Source organism: Lytechinus pictus, chromosome 9 (assembly GCF_037042905.1).
Source record: "Lytechinus pictus isolate F3 Inbred chromosome 9, Lp3.0, whole genome shotgun sequence".
NCBI lineage: Eukaryota > Metazoa > Echinodermata > Echinoidea > Temnopleuroida > Toxopneustidae > Lytechinus > Lytechinus pictus.
The window spans coordinates 26,887,980-26,911,561 of record NC_087253.1 but is presented as its reverse complement, the minus strand read 5'-3'; the positions used below and the strand labels follow the sequence as shown (position 1 = coordinate 26,911,561).

Below are 23,582 nucleotides of genomic sequence, written 5' to 3'. Positions count from 1 at the left end.
ATTTACAGCCTGATATATATGGCCTGGAAAAAAGGGTAATTTTACATTTACAGTCTGAATTGTGTTATAAGATAAAATGAATTAAAATGCAGTGAAATTAAGAACAGTATTCCAATGATTGCAGAATATCTGCTAGATAAAGTATGTATTGTGAAAAAATGGTAATAGTGGGCTAATTAGCACACACTGCTATCAGAATGTATATTTCTTTATTTGTGCAATGCTTGTAACTACATATTCATATTAGTACTTGATGAGAGTTTTAGTGTATTTATCTATTGTGTTGGAATATGATGATTTCACAATGTATTCTCAATTAAGGTCTGTATTTCTTTTCCTAAACCATAGATGATTATATGATTGTAGCACTTCTGCAATGAAACATATTGGAATAATTAAGAAATTGTATTAGTGTTTCATGCATATTGTTAAAAGAGAGGCATTATTTCTCTGATAAACCAAAATTAACACAAAATACAGCCATTCTAATAGATCAATATCTTGCTGTTTGACAGTTTATTCATACGCAACCTTAGAAAAATAAACGTGTGATAAAAATAGCTTTCATTGGTATTATTCTCAGTAGGAAACGGAGGGTGTTACAATGTCTAATGACACCTGTGGTTATTCCCAGACAAAGTCCATTCAGACATATGTTACTATATATATTTATGATAAGTATGGTGATGAGATAAAATAATAAGGTACACACAAAATTAATTTTATTCTGTTTGTAATTTGATTTTTCTGTAAATTAGTTTGGAATGGTTCATATTCAAGACATGAAAGCTTTTAAGTACAACCAATATTTACATGTTTTTTTTTTTGCTTACCGTCCTTTAAAGAAATGTTATTCCCCTTTTACTTGTAATACATTCCTATATTATCATGTACCTGATAGATTATACTACTTTGGGGGTAAGAACTGTACTACAAATTACATATTTTAATTAATGTATTTTTAGGTGAGTGATGATTACATCTACCCTTAAAATTGACTAATTCCTACTACGGTACTGATTTATGACTCTTTAATTATTCACAGTTCAATTAATAGTCTTTATGAAGCACTGTATATCATTGACTAATTACTAAAAAAATGTGCTCTTTTATTATGAATCACAACATAATGTATGAGGTTTTGACTCAAATTGAATTTGGAAATAATTAAGATAAATATGCTGCCTTTTACCAAATTAAGTCTAATTTTATTGAAGAATAATGTTTTTTCACCTTTTATTTTTTCTTTACAGGATGAGATGATATGCGGACAAGTTAGATCGAAGACCATTGACATTACCTACCATTATCTATTGGAAACAATTGTCTTACTAATATAATATCCCAGAGAAAATAAGATACTACTAGCAATGGTGAGTTTAGGATTATTTCTTCCTATTAGAAGATGCATTAGTATCTAAAGACAACCAAACTTTGAGTAATTTTTTGGTGTTAGCCTTTTACTTCTTACTATAACCTTGGTATCGTAAACTTGCAAGGTGCTATATTGTGTTTTAATAAGATATTTGATATAATAATAGTAATGACGATGATGATGATGATGATGGTGATGATGATGATAATGGTGATGTTGATGATGATGATGATGTTGATGATGATGATGATGGTGATGATGGTGATGATGATGATGATGATGTTGATGATGATGATGATTGTGATTATGATGATGATGATAATGGTGATGATGGTGATGATTGATGGTGATGACAATGATGATGATGATGATGATGGTGATGACAATGATGATGATGATGATGATGGTGATGGTAATGATGATGGTGATGATGATGATGATGGTGGTGATGATGATGATGATAATAGAAACAAGATTAATTCTTCATATCCTTTGGATGTGTAGGTATAGAAAGCATTCTTATTTAAAAGGGGATGCGGATCCTAGGTTTAGATGCGGCAACTATAATGCCACCCGCAGACTATAATAGTGGTCTGATAATATAGGCTCTCTCTCTGTCTTTCTTCCCTCTATCAGCTGAAGATTGTAAACTATTTTGATGACAATTCAATATAATGAGTGCAATGTCCTGTATTCTTATTATCTTTCTCTCATCTTGGATGGTGGTCTCTGGAAAATCAGCATTAACGCATGCCAAGAATAATCAAGCAGCTACAATTTTTTACCAAAACCATTGATCTTAAACCACATTAAGATTATACAATAGCTTTTGTAACTTTAAAATAAAGTCTGATTTCTCATCAATTTCTACTTTGAACACTAAAATTTAAAGTACATTTACAGTTTTATTATATAACATTACCATTCTACCAACATTCAATAGTTGATCAGTTTATTATTATAAATATCATTACCAGGGGTGGATCCAGGATTTTCAAAGGGGGGGGGGGGGCATATTTTCTCGAAGAAAAATTTGAAAAGCAAAGGTTTTTAACCAAAAAATAAGGACATTTTGTCTACGAAAAAGTTTGACAGGCCAAAAAAAGTGAAAAGGTCTTCACTTTCAAAGGGGGGGGGGGCACACTTCTGTTTTAACAGCATTTTTACATTACAAATTTTAATTGTGCCTCTCAAAGGGGGGGGGGTGCACAGGCCAGCTTTGCCCCCCCCCTGGATCCACCAGTGATCATTACTTTATACAGGTAAATAAATGTTTTAAGTGACTACTTTCCTCAATTGAAAGTAGTGTCCACACTGTAAATTGTATGAATTGACATGGTAGTATGGAAGTATTTTTTCCAAGGTGAAGGGTTGATGAGACTGGGGGCAAAATAAATCACATGTTCAAGAAGACAAGCAAAAGTTTGGTTAGTTTTTTATTATGTTCAGCTTTAAATAGGAGCATCTGTTTTACACTTTGTATGAAATTTTATGAGAAAATTGTAATTATAAGTAGATTTTGACACTTTTAGATAAAGGAAAAGCTTCTTATGGCCTTGCCCATCTCATCTCCAATGTATTTTTTTTTCTGCCAATACCTAATCATAGCAGTATGTGACAAAGCACTAATATGCCTCCTGGCTGCTTGGTTTATTAGCCAACCTTGCTAAAAAGTATTACTCAGAGATGATTGTAATTTTGTCATGCTTGGTTGTCATGTACACAAACCCAAAGACACTTCTTTTTGTGAAATTTCTCAATCGATTCACTCGGTAAGAGCAGTGTACATGTTCTATTTGAACCTTGGGGGCATGCACCTACGCACATAGAAATTAAATTATTAGCACTTCCAATTGGGTTAGGTTGCTATGGCGATTGTTCTGAATTTTTCACTCTCGGCACTTCGGTAGTACCTGGTGAAGGTTTCTAGAATAAGATGCCGGTTTCATTCCGAAGGTGAATGTGATTTAGAGTGTCTTTTTGCCTCTACACATCCCATTCTGACTTTCCTTTCATGCTATTGGAGTTCCTTTATGGACATTACTGTGGGTGAAGTGTGTACATGACATTTAAATGGCAATCACACTAGAGAGCAGGATAAAGGTGAATCTCGTTAAATTAGATTAATCACGCACCGTAAATAGCTTTCAGCAAATGTTTCATTTCTCCATTTATATTGTTTGAAGGGAAAAGGAGGCACTATTTGTAAGGGAAAATTTTAGTTTTCTTAAAAAGAGTAGAGTACTCTGAAGCAGTCTAATTTCACTACAAAGTAATTCATTAGGATGAATAGCAATGTAAAATGTTGTAGTATATTGGGGCAGCAATTTTTTTTATCATCTGTCATTCTTTTTTGCGCAGTGAATTTTATGCAAACAAGTTTTAATGCAGTATAAATTGAGCATAAAGCATAAACTGAACAGTCATTTTTTTTTTCAAGCTCTCAGTGATGTTAATTTTATGATATTCACCATCAGGTGCTACAAAATATCACCAAAATAGCATAATATTGTAAGAGGTTTTTATGGCATTGATAAAATATATTACCCAAGAAAATGGATAAATGAAAAGGCAATTTGTTAGATTTGTGAATGTACACAGCCTACTGCTGCCACCATATACAGTATTACACAGTAGGCCTACATTTCAAAGAAGAGGTTGGGTAATATAGAGTCATCATTAAACAAAATTACATCCCGCTGCTGCAACATGAAAGGGAATTAGAACTTCGGAACGCAGAAAATCTCAAAGAAGTCTGTAAATGAAGACATTCTTCAGTTTGGTTATATTTACATCCCACTGCTGTCACAAAAAGACTTTTCTCAAAAGAATAGGCCTACACAGAAGGATGCCAATTTGAAAATAATACATTCCAGTATATGTCAAATAAAAAGGTTTATTAATTTGCCACTGCTGCTAAAAGTTTGCCTCACAAAGAGTGTATTGCTCAAGAAATCTAACAAAAAAAGTAAGTAATCAAGAAAATGTCAAATTTTGTGACATTTACAATACATCCCTCATTTTGCACAGAAGAGGGCAAGTATTCAAGAAAAAGATTGATTTTATGAAACATAAAAAGGGCTCGGAATATTCTCTGATGATATTTGTTTTATCAATTCTGTCAGTACTTTTGAATATCTTTAAAACATTCTCTTTTTTTAATTTTAAGAAGTAAAATCAAAGGTTCATCCACTGGCTTGTCCAAATGGCCATTGACTTATTGGTAATGCATGGAAAAATAGCTTGTTGACAGGAACTACTTCCAAATGACTGATTGATGAAAATTCTTTCTTGTTTGTATGTTCAGATACCAATCATGCTAATGAACGTTTCTGAAAGGAACGAACCAATGCCCTGTTAAGGGGAGACCTTTCAAGTAATAATTACACAAGAACCTCTTCTTTCATCCATCTGTAGGTCTTGATTAGCAAACCATCCTTTAGTGATAATGTGCTAGCAGAACATGAACGCCAAATTGAAAGGATCCCCTTTTTCATTATCTTTCCTCCGCTGATCGATGAACGCCACAAAGAGAAGGATTTGGCGATGATATGTATTCCATACTGACACCAAATCATAATATTCTCGCGTTACCGTTTCTGTGACGTCTTTAGAATCCCTTTTAAATTGGCAATCTAATTTGAGTCTAAAGTAAAGGAGCTGTGAATCTCTTGGGATTATGAATCAGATCTCCGTCAGTATCATCTTTGTCCCAGTTATTAGTCATATTCAGACCGACCCAATCACCAGAATTTCTGTGAAATTACCAGAACTTGTTCAGGCTTAAAAATACCCCATAATCATTTCCCGCATTCACAACAAACCATAGCAGACCCTTTTGGGGTAAGATGTCAAAGAACTATGAGAATGTGCAGTATGGTTTGATTAGAAGAGGTGCACAATTCAAAATTATTTGCTGAGGAGCCCAAGGGCCCAATTGCTCACTGGGTTGAGAAATTTCCTGTAAATCTGCGGTCTTGAAAAAATTAATTGGAATGTTTTCGTAATTTTGACAAGTACCTTCTATTTAGGAGGTATTTCCTTTTAGGAATATCACAAGTAATTTGCTTTTACACTGATCAAAATACTTGGTATAATATTATCCTATAGATCAGGGTAAATTTCCTGATCAGAGAATACTTGGTATTCTTGAACTACGAGTTGGTCCAAATACACCTTTTGTCCCAGTTATTGGTCGTTTGGTTCCCCCTCAAGACCGATGATGAAGAAAGAATCAATCCAATCCACCAAGTGATTCCTCCTCGCATTTCAACCTGGACTTTTGTGAACCTGTTAAATGAGATGATTCTACCCATGGGTTTCCTTAGAGGCCTTAGCCTTTTCATGAACCTTTGGAATTAGGACAGTGGGTTATTTGATTTGGATGCTTTCTTGAGATAATGATCTCATTTCAAGTAGGAGGATGAAGATTATTATAATTTTTGAACAGTCATAACATCATTGAAATTGATTTTGTTTTCAATCTGAATGCACTGAAACATTTGATAAATGTGATTGAATATCAAGAAGATAAGATTTTTAATGTGTACCATTTGAAAAATAGATTTTCATGGAAAATCACAAAACTTTATCAAGAAATACACATTTTTATTTAGGGCATACACATTTATAAGACCTAGTAATGAACTGGAATGGTCAAACTCACATCCACTCTGGGGGAATTACCAAATCTAAAAATAAGATATAAGAACCATCAGTAGTTTAGATATAACTGTAGAAACAACATGCATTTTTATGTATTGATCCTGGGCAAAGTGATACTCACAAGGAGGGTGAACGTGTGCTTTGTGTGTGTTTAAGTTTGCAATTATGTATTTCTGGGGACATTTTCTATCAACTGGGATGTCTTACCACTGTGAATGCATGTCCCCAGTCTAGATAACCATGCCAATCAGTCCTCATCTCATTTCAATCTCAAACCATTTCATATAGTGAAAGTATGATATGTAAAAAAACTTATCAATTTTGGTGTAAATCTCAAGTTGTGTGTTTATGGGGTATATAGGCACCATCTCTGGATAGTGGACTGTGCTTGTATTTTGTTTGAAAATGAGCCTGGTTAGTGGATTAAATTCAAAATTTGAGTTTATGAGACACATTGTCCCCACTTTGGCAATGAATTATATGTGAGTCCCCAATTACGAGACTGTATGTGTGTACCATATAAACTGGTGGCAGCAGTGGGATGATAATTACATCTATGCATTGTAATGTATGTGTTTCCTTGCTTCTGTCTTCTAGATGCCTTTCAATGGATGCAGCACCATGGCTGGAATTAACGAGGACTGTCTTTCCCGGAATAAGCTTTGATATCTTCTTGAATATATCAGTAGTACGACAGCACAACAGTACACCAGACGGTGGCCTTTACTGTTTCCAGAAGAAGAAGAAGAAGTAGTATCTACTACCTGAAGAGTGACATGTGACCCAGCTTGATTGTGAGTCCAAGTGAACACTGATTTACGGTTTGATGCACTTGTACCTAAGGAGCTTAGACTGGCTTCGTCTGTGGCTCCAGGCAACGCTGTCATCGCTGCAGCTGAATTTCTGGAGAGGGAGTGAAGTGTCAAAAGGAGATATGTGCAGCAGAGCTCACTGACATTAATTGAATGATCGATGTATTATGATTACCAACTAGCATGCTTGAGATAAAGGCACAATAACTACACAGCCACTGTCACAACCACTGTTAGATGTACCTTCAATGAACACATTCATGTATTGGCGATAGGAGCAGTTTACACTAGCAATACCACCAAGAAAGCTTCAACAATCAGACAAAACAACACTTAATATGTTTCTGGAGCACTTAATTCAAGTCTTTTACAACTGGGAAAGCAAAATTATGTGATATATATTTTTTTGTGACAAAAAAATTAAACTTTGTCCAAGCAACTGATATAACTTTGTAAAAGTAGTAAAAGTATTCCCAAACCACCGAAATAACCAATTCTTATAAACGAACAAAAAATAATTTGTCACTATACTTGAAATTATAAAGCAATATAAAACCCAAAATTGATCTAATTTGAAAAAAATGTAAATGATGTCTTATGAACATCTGTGGCAGATAACATTGTTCAGGATTTCATTTCGTTACCACCTTTTTGTGCCACCACAACTGCAACAGACTCTGCAACAAAGACATTAGAAACTAGCTGTACAATATTCAAAGCAGGGAAATCACTGCAACATGAACTACTATTTTTTAAACACACAAATTAATTGCAGCAAGTAAATACAACATTCTCAAAATCTACAACCACATCAAAGAAAACGCTTCTTGTTAGCTAAGAAACTAATCATCTACAAGCTTTTTTCAAGTTCAACTTTTTAAAGTTGTTGTTTTACTGTCTATACCTTGTGCTGGGGGAAATGTTGCTTTGCGGGAATTAGATGCAACTTCTTCAGCATCAAAAGTCACATCCTCATTGCTTGAAAGAATACTATCACTGCCAGAAAGTCTATTTTCTACAAGCCTTTTCTTGAAACCTGCCATCGTGTTGCTGCTATATTTTGCCGTGAATCACAGCTTGTTGCCATGGTGGTGAAAACAGCAGGGTTAGAACCACAACCATATCCAGCAATGTCTCAGGGAACAGGACCAAGTGTGGTAAGTTGCATGAAACTTTCCAACCAACTTGGTTTGGTTTAGTTTTATTTACTGTATAAGAATAAACAATACATTGTACAAATATGGAAACTAACTACAAATAATTGTCATGATATAAATACTTTAAAAGATATGGATGGATCATTCTAACTTTGTGTACAACTTTTAGAACGAACCTTTACAGGAAGTCTCTTCATTTGGGTTATTCAATTTATTGATTAATGATTTTCCAATGAGACTTGATTTTTTTTTTTTGGCTTTTCTAGAATTTTATATATTAAAGCAAATTTGCGCTTATGTTTAATATTCATGACTTGCTTTACAATCATGCTAATTATGAAATTCATTTAGTATCCCTGAAAATGCATACAATTTAGCTCCTTAATTAGCTACAGGATGTGAACAATCTTATTTGATTTTTTATAAACCTTAAAATGAAAAAAAGATGGAAAGAGCTTGGACAGGCCAGGGTGCAGTAAAAACAAAGCCTTATGTGGGGCTGATTTATATGATTGATTGCATCGATTATTGTGTATGATCAATTATAAAATCTGCTCCACAATCAATCACTACGCTGTATGTTACAGAGTCCAGGGTTGAAGATACGCGACTTTGTCCTAATGGAGAAACTTACATCAGGGGCCCGTATACATAAAGCTTAATTAATGATCGTGGGCTGATTTCTACGCGTGATTGCATTGATTATTATGTATGCTCAATTGTAAAATCTGCTCCACGATCGATCACTACGTTTTATGTTACGGGGTCCAGGGTTGATACGCGACCCTGTCTTAATGGAGAAACTTACATCAGGGGCCCGTATTCATAAAACTTAGCGACTGATCGTGGGGCTGATAATCATAGTAATAATAATAATAATGTGACTTATAAAGTGCCAAATCCACTCTGTAGAGTGCTCAAGGCGCATAAAGAGCTAGAAGTTAAATAAAAAAGTTTTTAGAAGATTTTTGAAAGTCTCGACAGAGGTACAGTTTTAATGTCTTCAGGAAGGCTGTTCCACAAAGTGGGGCATGCAAAAGCATCTTTTCCCCCAAGTTTTTGAAACTTTTGGAATAAAAAGGTAGCTAGAAGTGGATGAGCACAAAGACCTACTTGGTCTGTAGTAATTGATAAATGAAAGACTGTATTGTGGTGCTGATCCAAGAATACTATGAAAAGCAAGCAGCAAAATCTTAAAGATAATCCGATTTTTGATCGGGAGCCAATGATTTGTATGATTGATTGCATTGATTATTGTGTATGATCAATTGTAAAACTCAGCCCCATGATCGATTGCTATAAGCTTTGTTACAGGGTCCAGCATTTCTTTCCTCCTTTAAACTTATGATTTTTGTTTTCTTCTTTTCAATGTAGTCCACATCATACCCACATGAAGTTATTGAGAGTGAACAGGGCTTTTGGCAGCATTCCTATGCACCTTATGCAGTGGGCTTTGGCTGTGCAGTATTTGTTATATTACTAGCCATTGTAAGTAGTCTCATGGACTTAGTTATTATGCAGTCATTAGATAACGAGAGGAGATAAGTCATTGAAACTCCCTGCAACCTCAGAAGTTACACTTATTACATTAGCTTGCCTATGAAGTCTGTCTTTACTATTCAATTATTTATTTTATTTATTTATTTATTTATTGATTGATTGAATGATTATTGAAGTTACTGATATTATTTCTCATGATAAAAAAACAATACAAAATATATACATTCAAAGAATAAAGTTAATAATTGAATTACATAGTGAACAGGTATATGAATTTGAAATTACAAAACTTATCAGAGAAATATGGAAAATAGCTGCAAGGAGCTTGAAAGGGGGTATTCCCAGTTGAAGAATATGATTGCGGAAATACATATACATAAATTGATAAAATAACATACAAAAAAATTATGAATAAACTTAAACTCATTCATTTATTCATTTAGTCATACATGTACATATATGGTTATTGTACTAAAATTTAACTGTAAAAAGTATGATATAAAGAAAGAAATGCATAATTAGATAAAGGGAATCCTAATGTGCAGATAGAGCTCATATGTAAGGAGCACAAGCCTGCCACAATGAATTAAATGGGGACCAGCTCAAGTGAAATATGTTCGTGTCTCCCCAGAAAACCTTCTCAGGCACTGTTATCTTCACCTAGGAGTAGTTCAAATATACTCTGTTAATAATCTTCTGTGTAATCTTTCTTTATAGATATGCTACTGTTGCTGCAAAGCATGGCGCGCCAAGCATTTACGGGACGAGGAGAAACGAATATGTATGTATCCACCCATCAAACCAGAAACTCAAGAGGGTCAATTAATCCAACCAGAGTCCGGCTATACGTACGCATCGCTTGCTCGGAGTGAACCTATTAAGATAAAGACCAAAGGACTACAAGAAAGGTAGGTAGATTCAAGATTTCAAATAAGACTAAAGAAAAAACAATCTTTATAAGTCTCTACAGATTAATGAGGGATATGCCTAGCTCAGTGTAAGGTAATTAGTTGAGCATTGTGGCCCAGTGGATTAGTCTTCTGACTTTGAAACAGAGGGTCGTGGGTTCGAATCCCAGCCATGGTGTAATTTCCTTCAGCAAAGAATTCATCCATGTTGTGCTGCACTCAACCCAGGTGAGATGAATGGGTACCTGGCAGGAATTTATTCCTTGAAGTGCCACCGTGCTGTAAAAGGCTGTGGGGCTAAAGCCAGGGTAATAATATCCAAGTCCTTTGGAAGCGCATAGGGACGTTATTACATAATGTGATATGCCCTATACGAGAACTGCATTATTATGATTTATTATGATTTACTAACTGGTTCAATTTAAATGTGTTTTTGTTGCCCTGGTGTTTCTTTATTGTTTTCATAGTTTTTTTTTTTCATCTCTCCTGTATTTTTCCTTCTTTGTTATGTTCTACACCTTGCTTGCAATTTAGTAATTATGAGCGTTTCAGTATTTTGTCAATTCTCTTAGATGTATCTTTGATGCACATGCTGCAAGCTGTGCTTTCGGAGTTGTCTGCTCCAGAATGTGTAACAATGCAAATGTCATAATGTGAAAAATTACATAAATCTATAAGCTATTTTATTCCTCTCTTTGGTGTCTTTAACCTTAATTTTTTCTCACCATGTCTTTAACATTTTGTTTTTGTTTAATAGGAGAAGCTCTTCTCAGTCTCTCACACTTGACATCAATGCTCCAACAGAAACAGTCAGATGGGTAGCCTCACCTCCAAGAGAAAGGTATTGTATTTAATGATTTCCAGCAACTCAAACTATTTCTTTTTAAAAAAATGCATATTTAATAGTATAAATAATGATTTGTAAAACAAAATTTAATACTATAATTTGAGAATATTGTTGAGTCTTGTCCATTTTCCCAAAGAATACATCGATGTAAAATTATACAAGCAGTTATCGTTTTTATGCTACAGTCTCTTGCCATGTAACACAAAGCATTACAGTTTACCGTGGACATTTTTTTAAACAAATGATTTCATTGATTACAACGTACAATCAATGATTTGTAATATAGGACCTTGATGTTTAATCTTGTTTTGTTTCATATGCAGCTCTGTACAAGAATACTTAGAGTCAGCAGGCAACAGAATGACGAGAAAACAACTCAGAAATTCAATTAAAAATTTCCGTGCCCTCCACGAAGAATTCTGGGTAAGTCAATGAAACAAATGATGCACAGCTGTGAGTGTGTTAGTGGCTATAGAGCACACCCTGGGGTATTACTTTGTGCTTTTACATGATATTGTGAATGACCCTCACCACTAGCATTAAAAAAATTCAGATCTGTGCATTATTTGTTTTATGGGTCTCATATGGGTTTTAGATGTCAAATCCCCTCTAGACTTCCTCATTCCAAACTTCCCATTGATGAAGAACTAACCACATCTCCTTTCTATTATGGCATCCTAAGTGTATAGCCAGTAGAATTATGCATGCCTGAGGATATGCATAAAAATCCTTTGCTAGACTGCCTTCTCATTGTAAGAATCTGTATTTTTTATGTTGAATTTTATTTCACATTTTATTTGGTTCTAAAAGTTTAAATCTTGATATTGTCTTGATTTTTTTCTATAGGACATTCCAATGAACCATCCAGAGAGTGTTGAGGTCCCAGGTTCAGCGGCTAAAAACAGGTATAGCACGATACTACCAAACCCACAGACTAGAGTCTCACTTCCACCGATCAGCGGCGATCCACTATCTGATTACATCAATGCAAATATCATCAGGGTAAGATGATAGATGATGATGGTGACAATGAGGGTGATGGTGATGGTGGTGGTGATGATTGTGATGATTATATGATTGGAGTCTTGATTCCACCAATCAGCGCCAAATCTCTCTCTGATTACATCAATGCAAATATCATCAGGGTAAGATGATGGAGGATGGTGATTATGGTGGTGATGATGATGATAAGTATGAATATGATAAAATTATTAGAGCCTCCCTTTTACCTCAGCAGTGATAATCACAAATGTTATCTGGGACAGATTTGGATGATGATCGATTGTGATGGTGGTGTGATGAAGGTATAGTGGTGATGATGATGATGATGATCGATAGTATTGATGGTGATGGTGGTGGTAATGATGATTGTGATGGGGATAAAACGTGATCATCATCATGATCATGATCATGATAATAACGATGATGATGATGATGATGATTGATGGTGGTGATGATAAATGATGGTGATGATCGATAGTGAATTGTGATGATTATGGTGGTGGTGGTGGTGATGATGATGATAATTACGATGACTGATGATGATGTTGATGATGATGTGCCATGTGAAGGATGATGATGGTTAGTTTAGTTGTGATGTAAATCATGCAATCAACATGCCCATTAGTCATGCAATCAGTTCATCTTGCCATCAATTCTCTCATGCTATCAACATTATGTCCAAGGAATCTGATATCAAATGTATATCCATTAACCAATTACACAATCAATAATATCATCAATGATGCAATTGATGAAACTATTATGTCATCATTCGTTTGATTACCCAAATATATGCTTTCCTAATATCCAGTTGATCTTTAATGCAATCAATGAAGTTATTATGTCTTCATTTATTTGATTACCCTAACATCAGTTATGCTAATATCCAGTTGATCATCAAGAGAACAGACTCTCCCTAGAAATAAGTATATCTATAATTCTCTTTATGTCATATTCATGAAGTGTTTTATGTCATCAAAAAGTGCTTTATTTTTTCTTTCAGGGGTATGATCGAGAGCCCAATTCTTTCGTCGCCACTCAAGGCCCAATGGCTCACACCCTAGCAGACTTCTGGAGGATGATCTGGTTTACCAACGCGCCGGTTATCGTCATGGTAACCAAAATCAAAGAGAGGAAAAGAGTGAGTATTCCTCAAAGCTGTCAAATATCGCATACACTTTCACAAATATCACTTACTATAAAGAGTAATGATAAGTGAAGACACTGCAACAGTATAATTGAATTAATTCAGATACAATTCTGTAGTATTTTACTATTGGCATCTTTTTGTATGTTTTAAATGTTTATTTCATGGATATATTAAAGTTAAGTTAGAAAGGCCCATACTGCTACTATAGTTAAGTCTTCCAGATTTTGTGTTCAGGCAAAACAGAAGCTTTCATTGTTTAAACATTTGGGCATTTGTAAATATCACTTTATTCAGTCTTTGAAGTTTCTCTCTGTTTGTAGATTACAATGAAAAGTCTTTGTTCTTGCAATGTGTAGTGTTGATTTTTTTTTAAATCCTTGAATATTATGGTTATTTCATCCACAGTTACAAGAAAGACAGCTCCTATGTTGGCATGAAAACATAATTTTCTCATCAATATTATTAATCTCAAATTTAAACATGTAAATAATTGATCGTGAAGTGTGAAAAATTTCTAAATTTGAATGACTATTGGATAGTTTCCGGAATACTGTACAATTTTCTTGTACTGTATGCTTACACATGTTGTTTGTTGTGATTTACAAGTAATAAAGTTTTAAGCAGGCATCCTAGTATTTGAATAGTTTTGTTATATGTATTTTAATCTTGAATGGATAAATCCAAAAAATTACATCAAATTTTTGTGTCTCTCTTTTCAGAGTAAATGTGAGATGTATTGGCCTCAAGGGCAAGGTTTCTATGGTGATATTGATGTGACAGTGGAAGAGACAGTTCCCAAAGATGATTATATACTTAAAATATTTACATTGAAGGTAAGCTACACCTTTAATTATAATGAGGAGGGGGAGGGTGATGATGATGATCAAGATTAGTAAAATGGTGATGGTGGTGGGTGAAATAATGGATAATGATGGTGGAAAAGGGGATCAAAATGATCAGGATAACAGTGATGGTTGTGATCATGATAGTTGTGGTGATGATGATGATGGTGATGGTAATGATGGTAATGATAATGATGATGAATGATGATGGTTATGATGATGATGGTGATGATGATGATGATGGTGATGATGATGATGGTTATGATGATGATGATGATGATGGTGGTGGTTAATGATGATGATGGTTATGATGATGATGATGATGATGATGAAGAATGATGATGGTTATGATGATGATGATGATGATGGTGGTGGTTAATGATGATGGTGATGGTTAATGATGATGATGATGGTTATGATGATGAAGAATGATGATGGTTATGATGATGATGGTGATGATGTTGATGGTGATGATGGTGGTGGTTAATGATGATGATGATGGTTATGATGATGATGATGATGGTTATGATGGTGATGGTGATGATGATGATGGTGATGATGGTGGTGATGATGGTTATGGTGGTGGTGGTGATGATGATGATGGTGATGATGGTGGTGATGATGGTTATGGTGGTGATGGTGATGATGATGATGGTGATGATGGTGGTGATGATGGTTATGGTGGTGATGGTGATGATGGTGATGATGATGATGGTGATGATGGTGGTGATGATGGTTATGATGGTGATGGTGATGATGATGATGGTGATGATGGTGGTGATGATGGTTATGGTGGTGGTGGTGATGATGTTGATAATGATGATGATGATGATGGTGATGGTGATGATGATGATGATGATGATGAAAATGAAAATGATGATGATGAAGATGAAGATGATGATGATGATGATGATGAAGGTAGTGATGAAAATGGTGGTGGTGATGATGATGATGGTGGTGATGATGGTTATGGTGGTGGTGGTGATGATGTTGATAATGATGATGATGATGATGATGATGGTGATGGTGATGATGATGATGATGATGATGAAAATGAAAATGATGATGATGATGATGAAGATGAAGATGATGATGATGATGAAGGTAGTGATGAAAATGAAGAAGGATAATAATGATGTAGATGATGATAGAGAGAGGTGGTCGTAGATGCTATTAAAGAGAAGAATGAAGATAATAACCATCCAGTAATAAATTGCTTGATTATAGGGTTCAGATGTTGGTGATGAAGATTTGAAGGATTACTATCCACATGGGTAATAATTTTTTTAACTCACCAGGCGATATATACAATTGTAATTAATCCATTTCATCTTTCTTATTTAATATGCTCATTAAAAACACATATATCAATTCAAAGCAGAACACAAATTCATGAGTAATATTAAGTAATATGTAACAGTATACGTTATAAATATACAAATATAACACAAGGAAAGTGAGGACGTGGGGATCCAGGATAGGCTGATGCCGTTTCAAAGGCTTGGCTTCAAAAACTTTAACTGCACAATAATAGTTGTAAAAAAGGGAGAGAGAGAAAGGAAGAGAGAAAGGAATAAAGTTCACATTACAATATTCTCATTTTCTTGCACTGACCTTTTTTCTGCACAGTACTTAAATGAATGTCGTCAGGTTTTGCATTACTGGTACACTGCATGGCCGGACAATAAACCTCCCGAGAACCCAGTCACTCTGCTGGAGATGATACGTGAAGTGGAATTCAGCAGGATAGACCCTACGCTTCCAAGAGGACCAGTCATAGTCCATTGCAGGTACGCAGACCTGGTCCCCAATCTAGTCCTGCTGCAAAATATGGTCTTGGTTCAGTAATAAATATCAAATATAAATAGATAGACATTAAGATGATGTGATAAATAGATATTAATTAAATGATGTGTAGGTTAGAATAGGATTTGTTTATGTATAAAAAATCTTGTAAACCTAGGCATTATAAAACCAAGTTTATAATGGGTAATTATATGCAATCAATCATAGAAATCAAATGTATGATCAATCGCTAAGCTTTGTGTTGTGGGTTCATACATGGAATTCCAACGACCAGCTTAGTGGTGGCAGCAGTGGGATCAATATCATACCATTGGAGTAAACCTTATGCATCATCCTTGGTGCTGTAACATCAAACTTAGCCATCAAAGATGATTAGATATAATAAGTAGGTTAGGTATGATTTCTTTTTTTTTAATCTAGTTAAAAAGACTATGCTCCTTTTTGCAGGTATGTAGGCCTGGCTGCTGTAACACCAAGCTTAGCGATTGATCGTAGAGCTGATAATAATGATTTATTACATAATTATTAATCAATAATACAAATCAAGTGTACGAACAATCACTAAGCTTTGCGTTATGGGATCTTAGGTATTTAGTGGTGGCAACGGTGGGATGAATATCATACCACTGGAATAAAACTTATGCATTGATGTCACTGTGCTGCCATCATAGACGCTCAAGCCATTGCCCTGCATGCATAAGTGATCTGCAGCTGGCGCATCTCTGACTACTCTGTAGTCTGAGGGAGGGCGCACGCTTATGATATCACATGCGTAATGTTATGACCAACAATGGAAACCAGAGCCTTTATTGATCATAACTAATATGAAACATTGTTGATGTTATTCTTTTCAGTGCTGGACTAGGTCGGACAGGGTGTTACATTGCAATCACTATTGGTATGAGACAGATGGATGAGGAGAGCATGGTTGATATACTAGGCATTGTATGCCAGATCAGACAAGATAGGTAAGAATTATGTTATTACTATTTATCTACCTCTATAATTATTACGGGTGGGGAGAAAGAATAAAGAGGAGGAAGAAGGAGGAGAAAGAGGAGGGTGTGCAGAAGAAGGAGAAAGAGGAGGAAGTTAGAAAGAAGGAGGAAGAAGAAGGAGAAGGTTAGGAGGAAGAAGGAGATAAATATAAGTTGATATATGAGGGATTGTATGCCAGATCAAGCAGGATAGGTGCAGAGATGCCACTTTTCCGTCTTTATACGGAATTCCGTCTTTTTCCCTGTTGTCCGTCTTATTTCCGTATTTCGGACTTCCTGTTTTCTGTGTATTAAAAGATTACCCCCTCTCTCTCGATTGCGATGCATGTTGATCGACCGAGTGAGAGATATTTGCTTTTATGCAGTACATAATTTACAAACGCGCGCACTTACTGCCCACTACGTTCTTGGAGTTATGCTTTTATCAAGGCTTTCCGACTGGAATTCTCGATATCCTGGCCAATCAATGCAAGCGACAAGTTCCGAACGCACGCACATAGACAAGCGCAAAGCAGCGGCACGAATCGCGATATAATAGCGACTAGTAACTACGTCTGTAAAGATGACGTCATCCAAGATGGCAACTTACGATGACCAACGAAAGGATCGAGGATGACTAAGTTTTTATCATCATTTGAAAGGAATTAGCGGTAACTGCGGTCTAAGGTACGATGTTTCTGAATTTCATATATTTTCTCGTGAATTTGGATGTAATTATTTTTTTATAATGTGACATTTAATGTACCAAAAACGATCCGAAAATTGGGTTTCCGCCGAATGTTAGATCTAACGTTACTGCTCCCTGGGTTAGCTGATACGTTGTCTTTATGTACAGGCCAATAACTCTTCAGTCTATGTATTGGTGAGAGGAGCCAACGCGGTTCAGTGGAACAACCAAAATACAGAGACTGAAGCTTTTGGTCTAGCGTTCTATTAGTTAGAAACACACAACAACTAACTACCATCAGTTTTTTAAACCTTCAAATCGATCACAACAAGGTAAGAAGCCACTTGGTCCTTCCCCCCCATAAATTTGAGGTGGGGGACGGACCCCCCCTCCCCCGTAATTTTTGTTGTTGCTTACTTGCTTGTCCAATTTTTTACCTGTGTCCATCCCAAAATTTATGGTGTACCCGCCCCTAGATTTTTTGGCTTCCGTTGCCAATGCCCCATTTCACTGTTCTTGGACACTGTCCCTGCCCGCGATAAGTTTCAGTATTTTTGGAGGACACATAGTGGCATCCCTGTAGGTGAGAATTATTATCATTCATCCTACATGTAGGTACGTCATATGATGTACCAGATGAATATCCTGGTAAAAGAAGAATAGGCGGAGGAAGAGGAGGAGGAGAGGAGAAGACAAGAAGGAAGACGAGGAGGAGAATGAGGAGAGAAGGAAGAAGAGGAAGTTAAAGGAGGAGGTAGTGGAGGAGGAAAAAGAGAGGGGTTAGTGAAGAATAATGAGATTGAAATAAGTTAATGTACTTGAAACATTCCATTGGATCAAATGAGAAAGGTGCTAATTATTTAACCTTACCATGTCATTATGTATCACATGATCATCCTGATTAAAAAAATAAATAGGAGGAAGAAGAGGAAGGAAAAGGAGGAGAAAGGATGAGTGGGAAAAGGCGTGAGTCCAGGATTATAAATTGAAACCTATCCAGTGTGTCTTTCTTCTTAAACAGTTTGATTAATCATTTAAGTTGTTCTAGTATATTTTCTAATTCTATTGCTTTCTGATGATATATTTATGTTGATAACATAAGTTTTGTAGTATTATAATTTTCCTCTATTTATCTATTTATGTGAACACACGTTGTAGTAGGATTATAATTTTTCTTTATTCATCTGTTTTATTAATTACAAATGGAGTAATATTATAATTTCTTTCCATTTATGTATTAACAGAGGAGGAATGATCCAAACAAACGAGCAGTATGAATTCATTCATCAAGCTCTTTGCCTCTATGAAAAATGTCTGCCACGAAGAGAATCTATCACAGGGACAGAGTGAAGGCGCCCTTCACCCGGCAAGCGAGGTCTTCGTATTCAATCCATTCAACATAGAACCAACAGCATTATAATGCTCTACTATTATTTTACTTAAGCATTCATCATTGCTATGAGCCATATTCATTATATTTTGGAGAGTAAACAAAATCATGATGAAATTAGGCCTTATTGGCCATTTTTAGCACCATTTTTTCAAGATAGATTTTAAATCTTTCCAGGGCTGTGGTACATTGAAGATATAATTAATTTTACAATGGATTGAGATTGTAGGTCTATGACAGACTCTTTACTAGAAATCATAATCAATTGTAATAGTATATTGTTTCTCTTTTGACCACTATGCCCAGAAATAGACTACACTGTTGTCATGGAAACATGCCAATGAAGGCAATTTATGAGTACCTGAGAGTGAAAAGTCATTTTTACTTACTACCAGATTTTGGAGGAGAATTTTCTATAAAACAAAATTCAGGAGAGACATTTTTAAAGGCTATGTTGATCAGTATTTCATCATCATTTTGCAAATCTTTTTATCGTATCTCTTGAAAGCTAAATTAAATTGTGTCAGGAAAATATCTTTTTAAACCTCAAGGGAATCTCAACATATATTGAGATCTATGAAAAGAAATATAATTCTTTTTTTTAAAGAAATTGTAAATTAATAGTTTGTGGCACATCACAGTTCCGAGTATAATGTTAATTTATCTTTTCATTGAAATTTCCAGCCTTGATACAAATTATAACATGAGGCGTTAGAAGAGTTTTCATTTGAATTTTTGTTTCACTGTTAATCTGTATTATTATTTTAACTTATATAGTTTGTAACAGATATCTATTTTTTGAATCATATATGAAAATAATATCAATCTTAATATATTGAAGTACATACATTATAAGAATATCATTCCTAGCAATTATTTATAGCAGTATTTGATTTTGTTTATGCTTGTCGGAATTTTACTCATTTATTAAAAGTAGCTAGTATACCTTGCTTATATAAATATGATTTTGTAAACTTGATGTATAATTATGTTTTATCTATCGATTGGAAATGATGTTAAGTTGACAAATTAAGTTATGAAATATTTTATTTTCTAAATCAGTTATTAGGTCATGTAAAGCTTGAGTATAGCTTTGTAAAGATGGCTCTTATGTTATTTTTTTTTTAAATTGGTATAACTCATCTATTCTTGCTGCACTTGTTTTGCCATTTAGAGCGATTTCACCTTTCTTTACAATGGGTTACTAAGTTAATCGGTACAGTACTCTTCATTTCTTGGCTTTTTTAAATCTAATACTAACTAATTATTTTTAAAAAGATCAGTTCTCACTCAAATTGGCAACAACCATCATTATTATTTCCTCTCATACACTTGGTAAACTATGGGCAAGATCAGCCATCATTCCTTAAATTGGCAATATCTACTGTTTCCTATCTCATACACATGGTGAGTTTTTAGTTAGATGAATGCATGTAATAATGCATAATGACTCAAACTTAAGATTTGTCCTCACATCATTTATGATTATATTGTCAAATTTACATGATATAATGAGAGAAATGGATTAAATCATTTTAATTCAGTAAGCAAATACTCACTGTTGGTGAAGGTGGTGGGCAAACTATCTTTTTTTAGGCAGCTGAATCGCTGAGAAAAAAAATCGCAATTACACCAAGGAAGTGATAGTTTGCCTCGTCACCTAAAATTGAGATGACATTATATGCTAGTTTTGCAGTTGGTTGATTTATTTGTGTCTTACTATAAGCTATGTGGTGACATTTCCAAAGCCTTGACTGCCTTGCCTTGGCATGACAGAGATGACCCATTATGGAGAACCTGTTACCACATAATTGCCAAGTGTTTTAATCTTAAAGTGAAAGATGCAAAATAATTTCCATGAACTGAAAAGAGAAAGATAACAGTATGAAATTAATGTTAATGAGATATTAATCAGGCCTACCTTAAAATTTGCCATGAATATTGAATAATTTAGATGAAACCTGACAATACAAAGACTAATATTCTTATTTAGTCTGGAATGAAACCCAGGTAACTATATGATGTTGAAAATTCTTTCTAAGAAGTTTAGTCATTGAGTGCAATATGTTATCAACTAGACATTGTTCAGAAGCAGAAGGGCATTAATCGACTTGTAAATGATATTTTATTAAATGATGGTTTGATTCATGATTGTAAATTTGTAGTGACAGTGACTATTACTAATATTTCTCCAAACTAGACTAATATCGATAATGTACTACTTGCATTCTTTGAAAGGATCCAATTTATATTTTATGGGTGTCAATACAACAATCATAAATGGTTGGCAAGTCTAAATCTGCAATTAATATTAAGATTATAATGTTTTACCTGGTTATCAGTATTCATTAATTTGGTTTAAAAAGTTTTTTTTTTTTAAATTCAAAATTATATATTCAGTGTTTGAATAATACTATCATTATAATATATTATGTGACATATAGGTGATATTCCCTTCAATTGAATCCAAGTTAGAGAATGAATCCTAGAATTTATGGTTTTATACATAATTTGCTGCTTTGCTATGACTTAAATTGACCAGCATTAGTATTATTTTCTAAGCTTAACCATGGTTTCAATTAATGGGCATGGTTGAAATTCTGGGGCCGGTCTTACAAAGAGTTGCGATTGATCCGATCAATCGCAACTATGGACGGCCAGCAACATCACTATCTATTATGCATGTTTGTTCAAAATATTTTATAGCTATGATGTATATTCATGCATTCATTGTTTTCTTGAAAATTCACTGTGCTTCTCTTGTTTACAAAGGACATTGTTCAAATTTCCTGTAGAAAAAATTATGACACTGATGGATTTCCATATAGTAACGATTGATTGGATCAATTGTAACTCTTTGTAAGACAGGGCCCTGGTTTGACCACTGAAGTCATGATGGCTCACTCCATACTTTGAAAATGTACTCCTTGCTTAAATCCTGATTTGAAAGAAAGTAATGTTTCAAACCATGGTTTAATAACAGTTATTTAAACCAGGGTTTGAGCCAGGGTGTTACACTATAGATTAAGATATTCCATGGTGTTGACTAAACTGTGGTTAAAAATTAGTCCACTTTGATAAAAAATGCTGGTTTTCAGTGCAAACGGATGGTGACTTTGTACATTGTATGAGAAATTTACCTAGAGAACACAAAAAGCAGCTGTAACATTATATATATTAACTTCATTTATATGTACTAATGTGTAGTTTTATGTATTTGTGACTAGAAAAAGAATATAGACTATATAGACTTATTTATCTGTGAATGTACATAAATGTATGTAAACTTTTTAAAGTACAAATATCTTTAGTACAGGACTCCATAGCAGCACAAAATATTTGAATGTGCTGTATGCAATATACTGACAGACCAATGTAATATATGTTATCTATATATTTATAAGAATTAGTGAGATGCGCCATGGACTGATGAAAGGGGGTCGTGCATTATTGATTGCAATCATGTTCAAGAAATTTTGTAAATAAGATGAATTTATATAAGAAAATGATTGAATTTTGTGTATACTCCGTGCTATATGTATTATTGTAAATTAAAGTAGGAAGTGGTAGGAATTTGCAACTCAGAAAGGCAAACGTGGCACTTGGAAAAGCAAAGAATTTAGAGAGTTGGTTGAAATGTTTTTTTCTTGGTTTATTTTGTAGTTGATCATACTTCTGTTTCACAAGTATATTTAATAGTATAAATTTTTCATCAATATAAAGAAAGTTTTTACCTAGAAAGAGAATGTCAGTATCAAGAGAAAGAAAGTATTCATCAGTAAATAGAAAAAAGTTTTCATCAATAGAACAAAAAAAAGTTATCTTTAATAGAAAGTTTTCATCAATTAAAAAAAATATCACTATAAAGAAAATTAACCTCAATAAAAAGTTTTCATCAGTAGAGAGGATATCATCAAAGTAAAGGAAGTTATTATCAATAGAAAGAAAATTATCATCAATTGACAGTTATCAACCATCAATCTGGAGAATATTTTATGAATAGAACAAAATTATTGAAAGTCATCTATCATCAATCAAAGGAAAATTATACATCAACAGAATGTTACTGAGCTACAGAAGACACATAGGATTTGTTTGCCACAAATGCAAATGACTTGTCCAGTGATTGTCATTTCTTGTATTGTCATTTGAAGGTATAAACAGTGACTATGATCGTTCCTCAATCTGGCATTTTACCCTTATTTATCAACTAATGTTTCAAGCACATTTTCAGACATTTTTACCTGTATTTTGTACAAAATTGGTAAAAGTTATCTTTTGAATATTTCCTATTCACATTCTAGTTACACCTGGCACTACACCAGGCGTGGATCTAGCCGAATTAAACAATAGTCTTGAGAGGCCGACCATTGTGCAAAAACAATTTAGCCCCTGAAATGAGTGTCTAAACCAGCTGGATCCATGCCTGCTAAACAACCCCAATATTTCTGCAATTTTGAATA

The 23,582-nt window shown here is 34.3% G+C and overlaps 1 protein-coding gene across 1 annotated transcript; it reads left to right on the top strand.

Moving 5' to 3' along the window:
• Positions 1 to 1,250: 1,250 nt before the first annotated feature.
• On the top strand, positions 1,251 to 22,966 carry LOC129268070 (tyrosine-protein phosphatase non-receptor type 5-like). Its single transcript, XM_054905648.2, has 12 exons — positions 1,251 to 1,373; positions 6,638 to 8,009; positions 9,384 to 9,497; positions 10,227 to 10,417; positions 11,175 to 11,258; positions 11,588 to 11,687; positions 12,111 to 12,266; positions 13,270 to 13,407; positions 14,136 to 14,249; positions 15,888 to 16,048; positions 16,919 to 17,032; positions 18,974 to 22,966. Exons 2-12 carry the CDS (start codon positions 7,938 to 7,940, stop codon positions 19,077 to 19,079), a joined length of 1,350 nt encoding a protein of 449 aa, XP_054761623.1. The 5' UTR covers positions 1,251 to 1,373; positions 6,638 to 7,937; the 3' UTR covers positions 19,080 to 22,966.
• Positions 22,967 to 23,582: the final 616 nt, after the last annotated feature.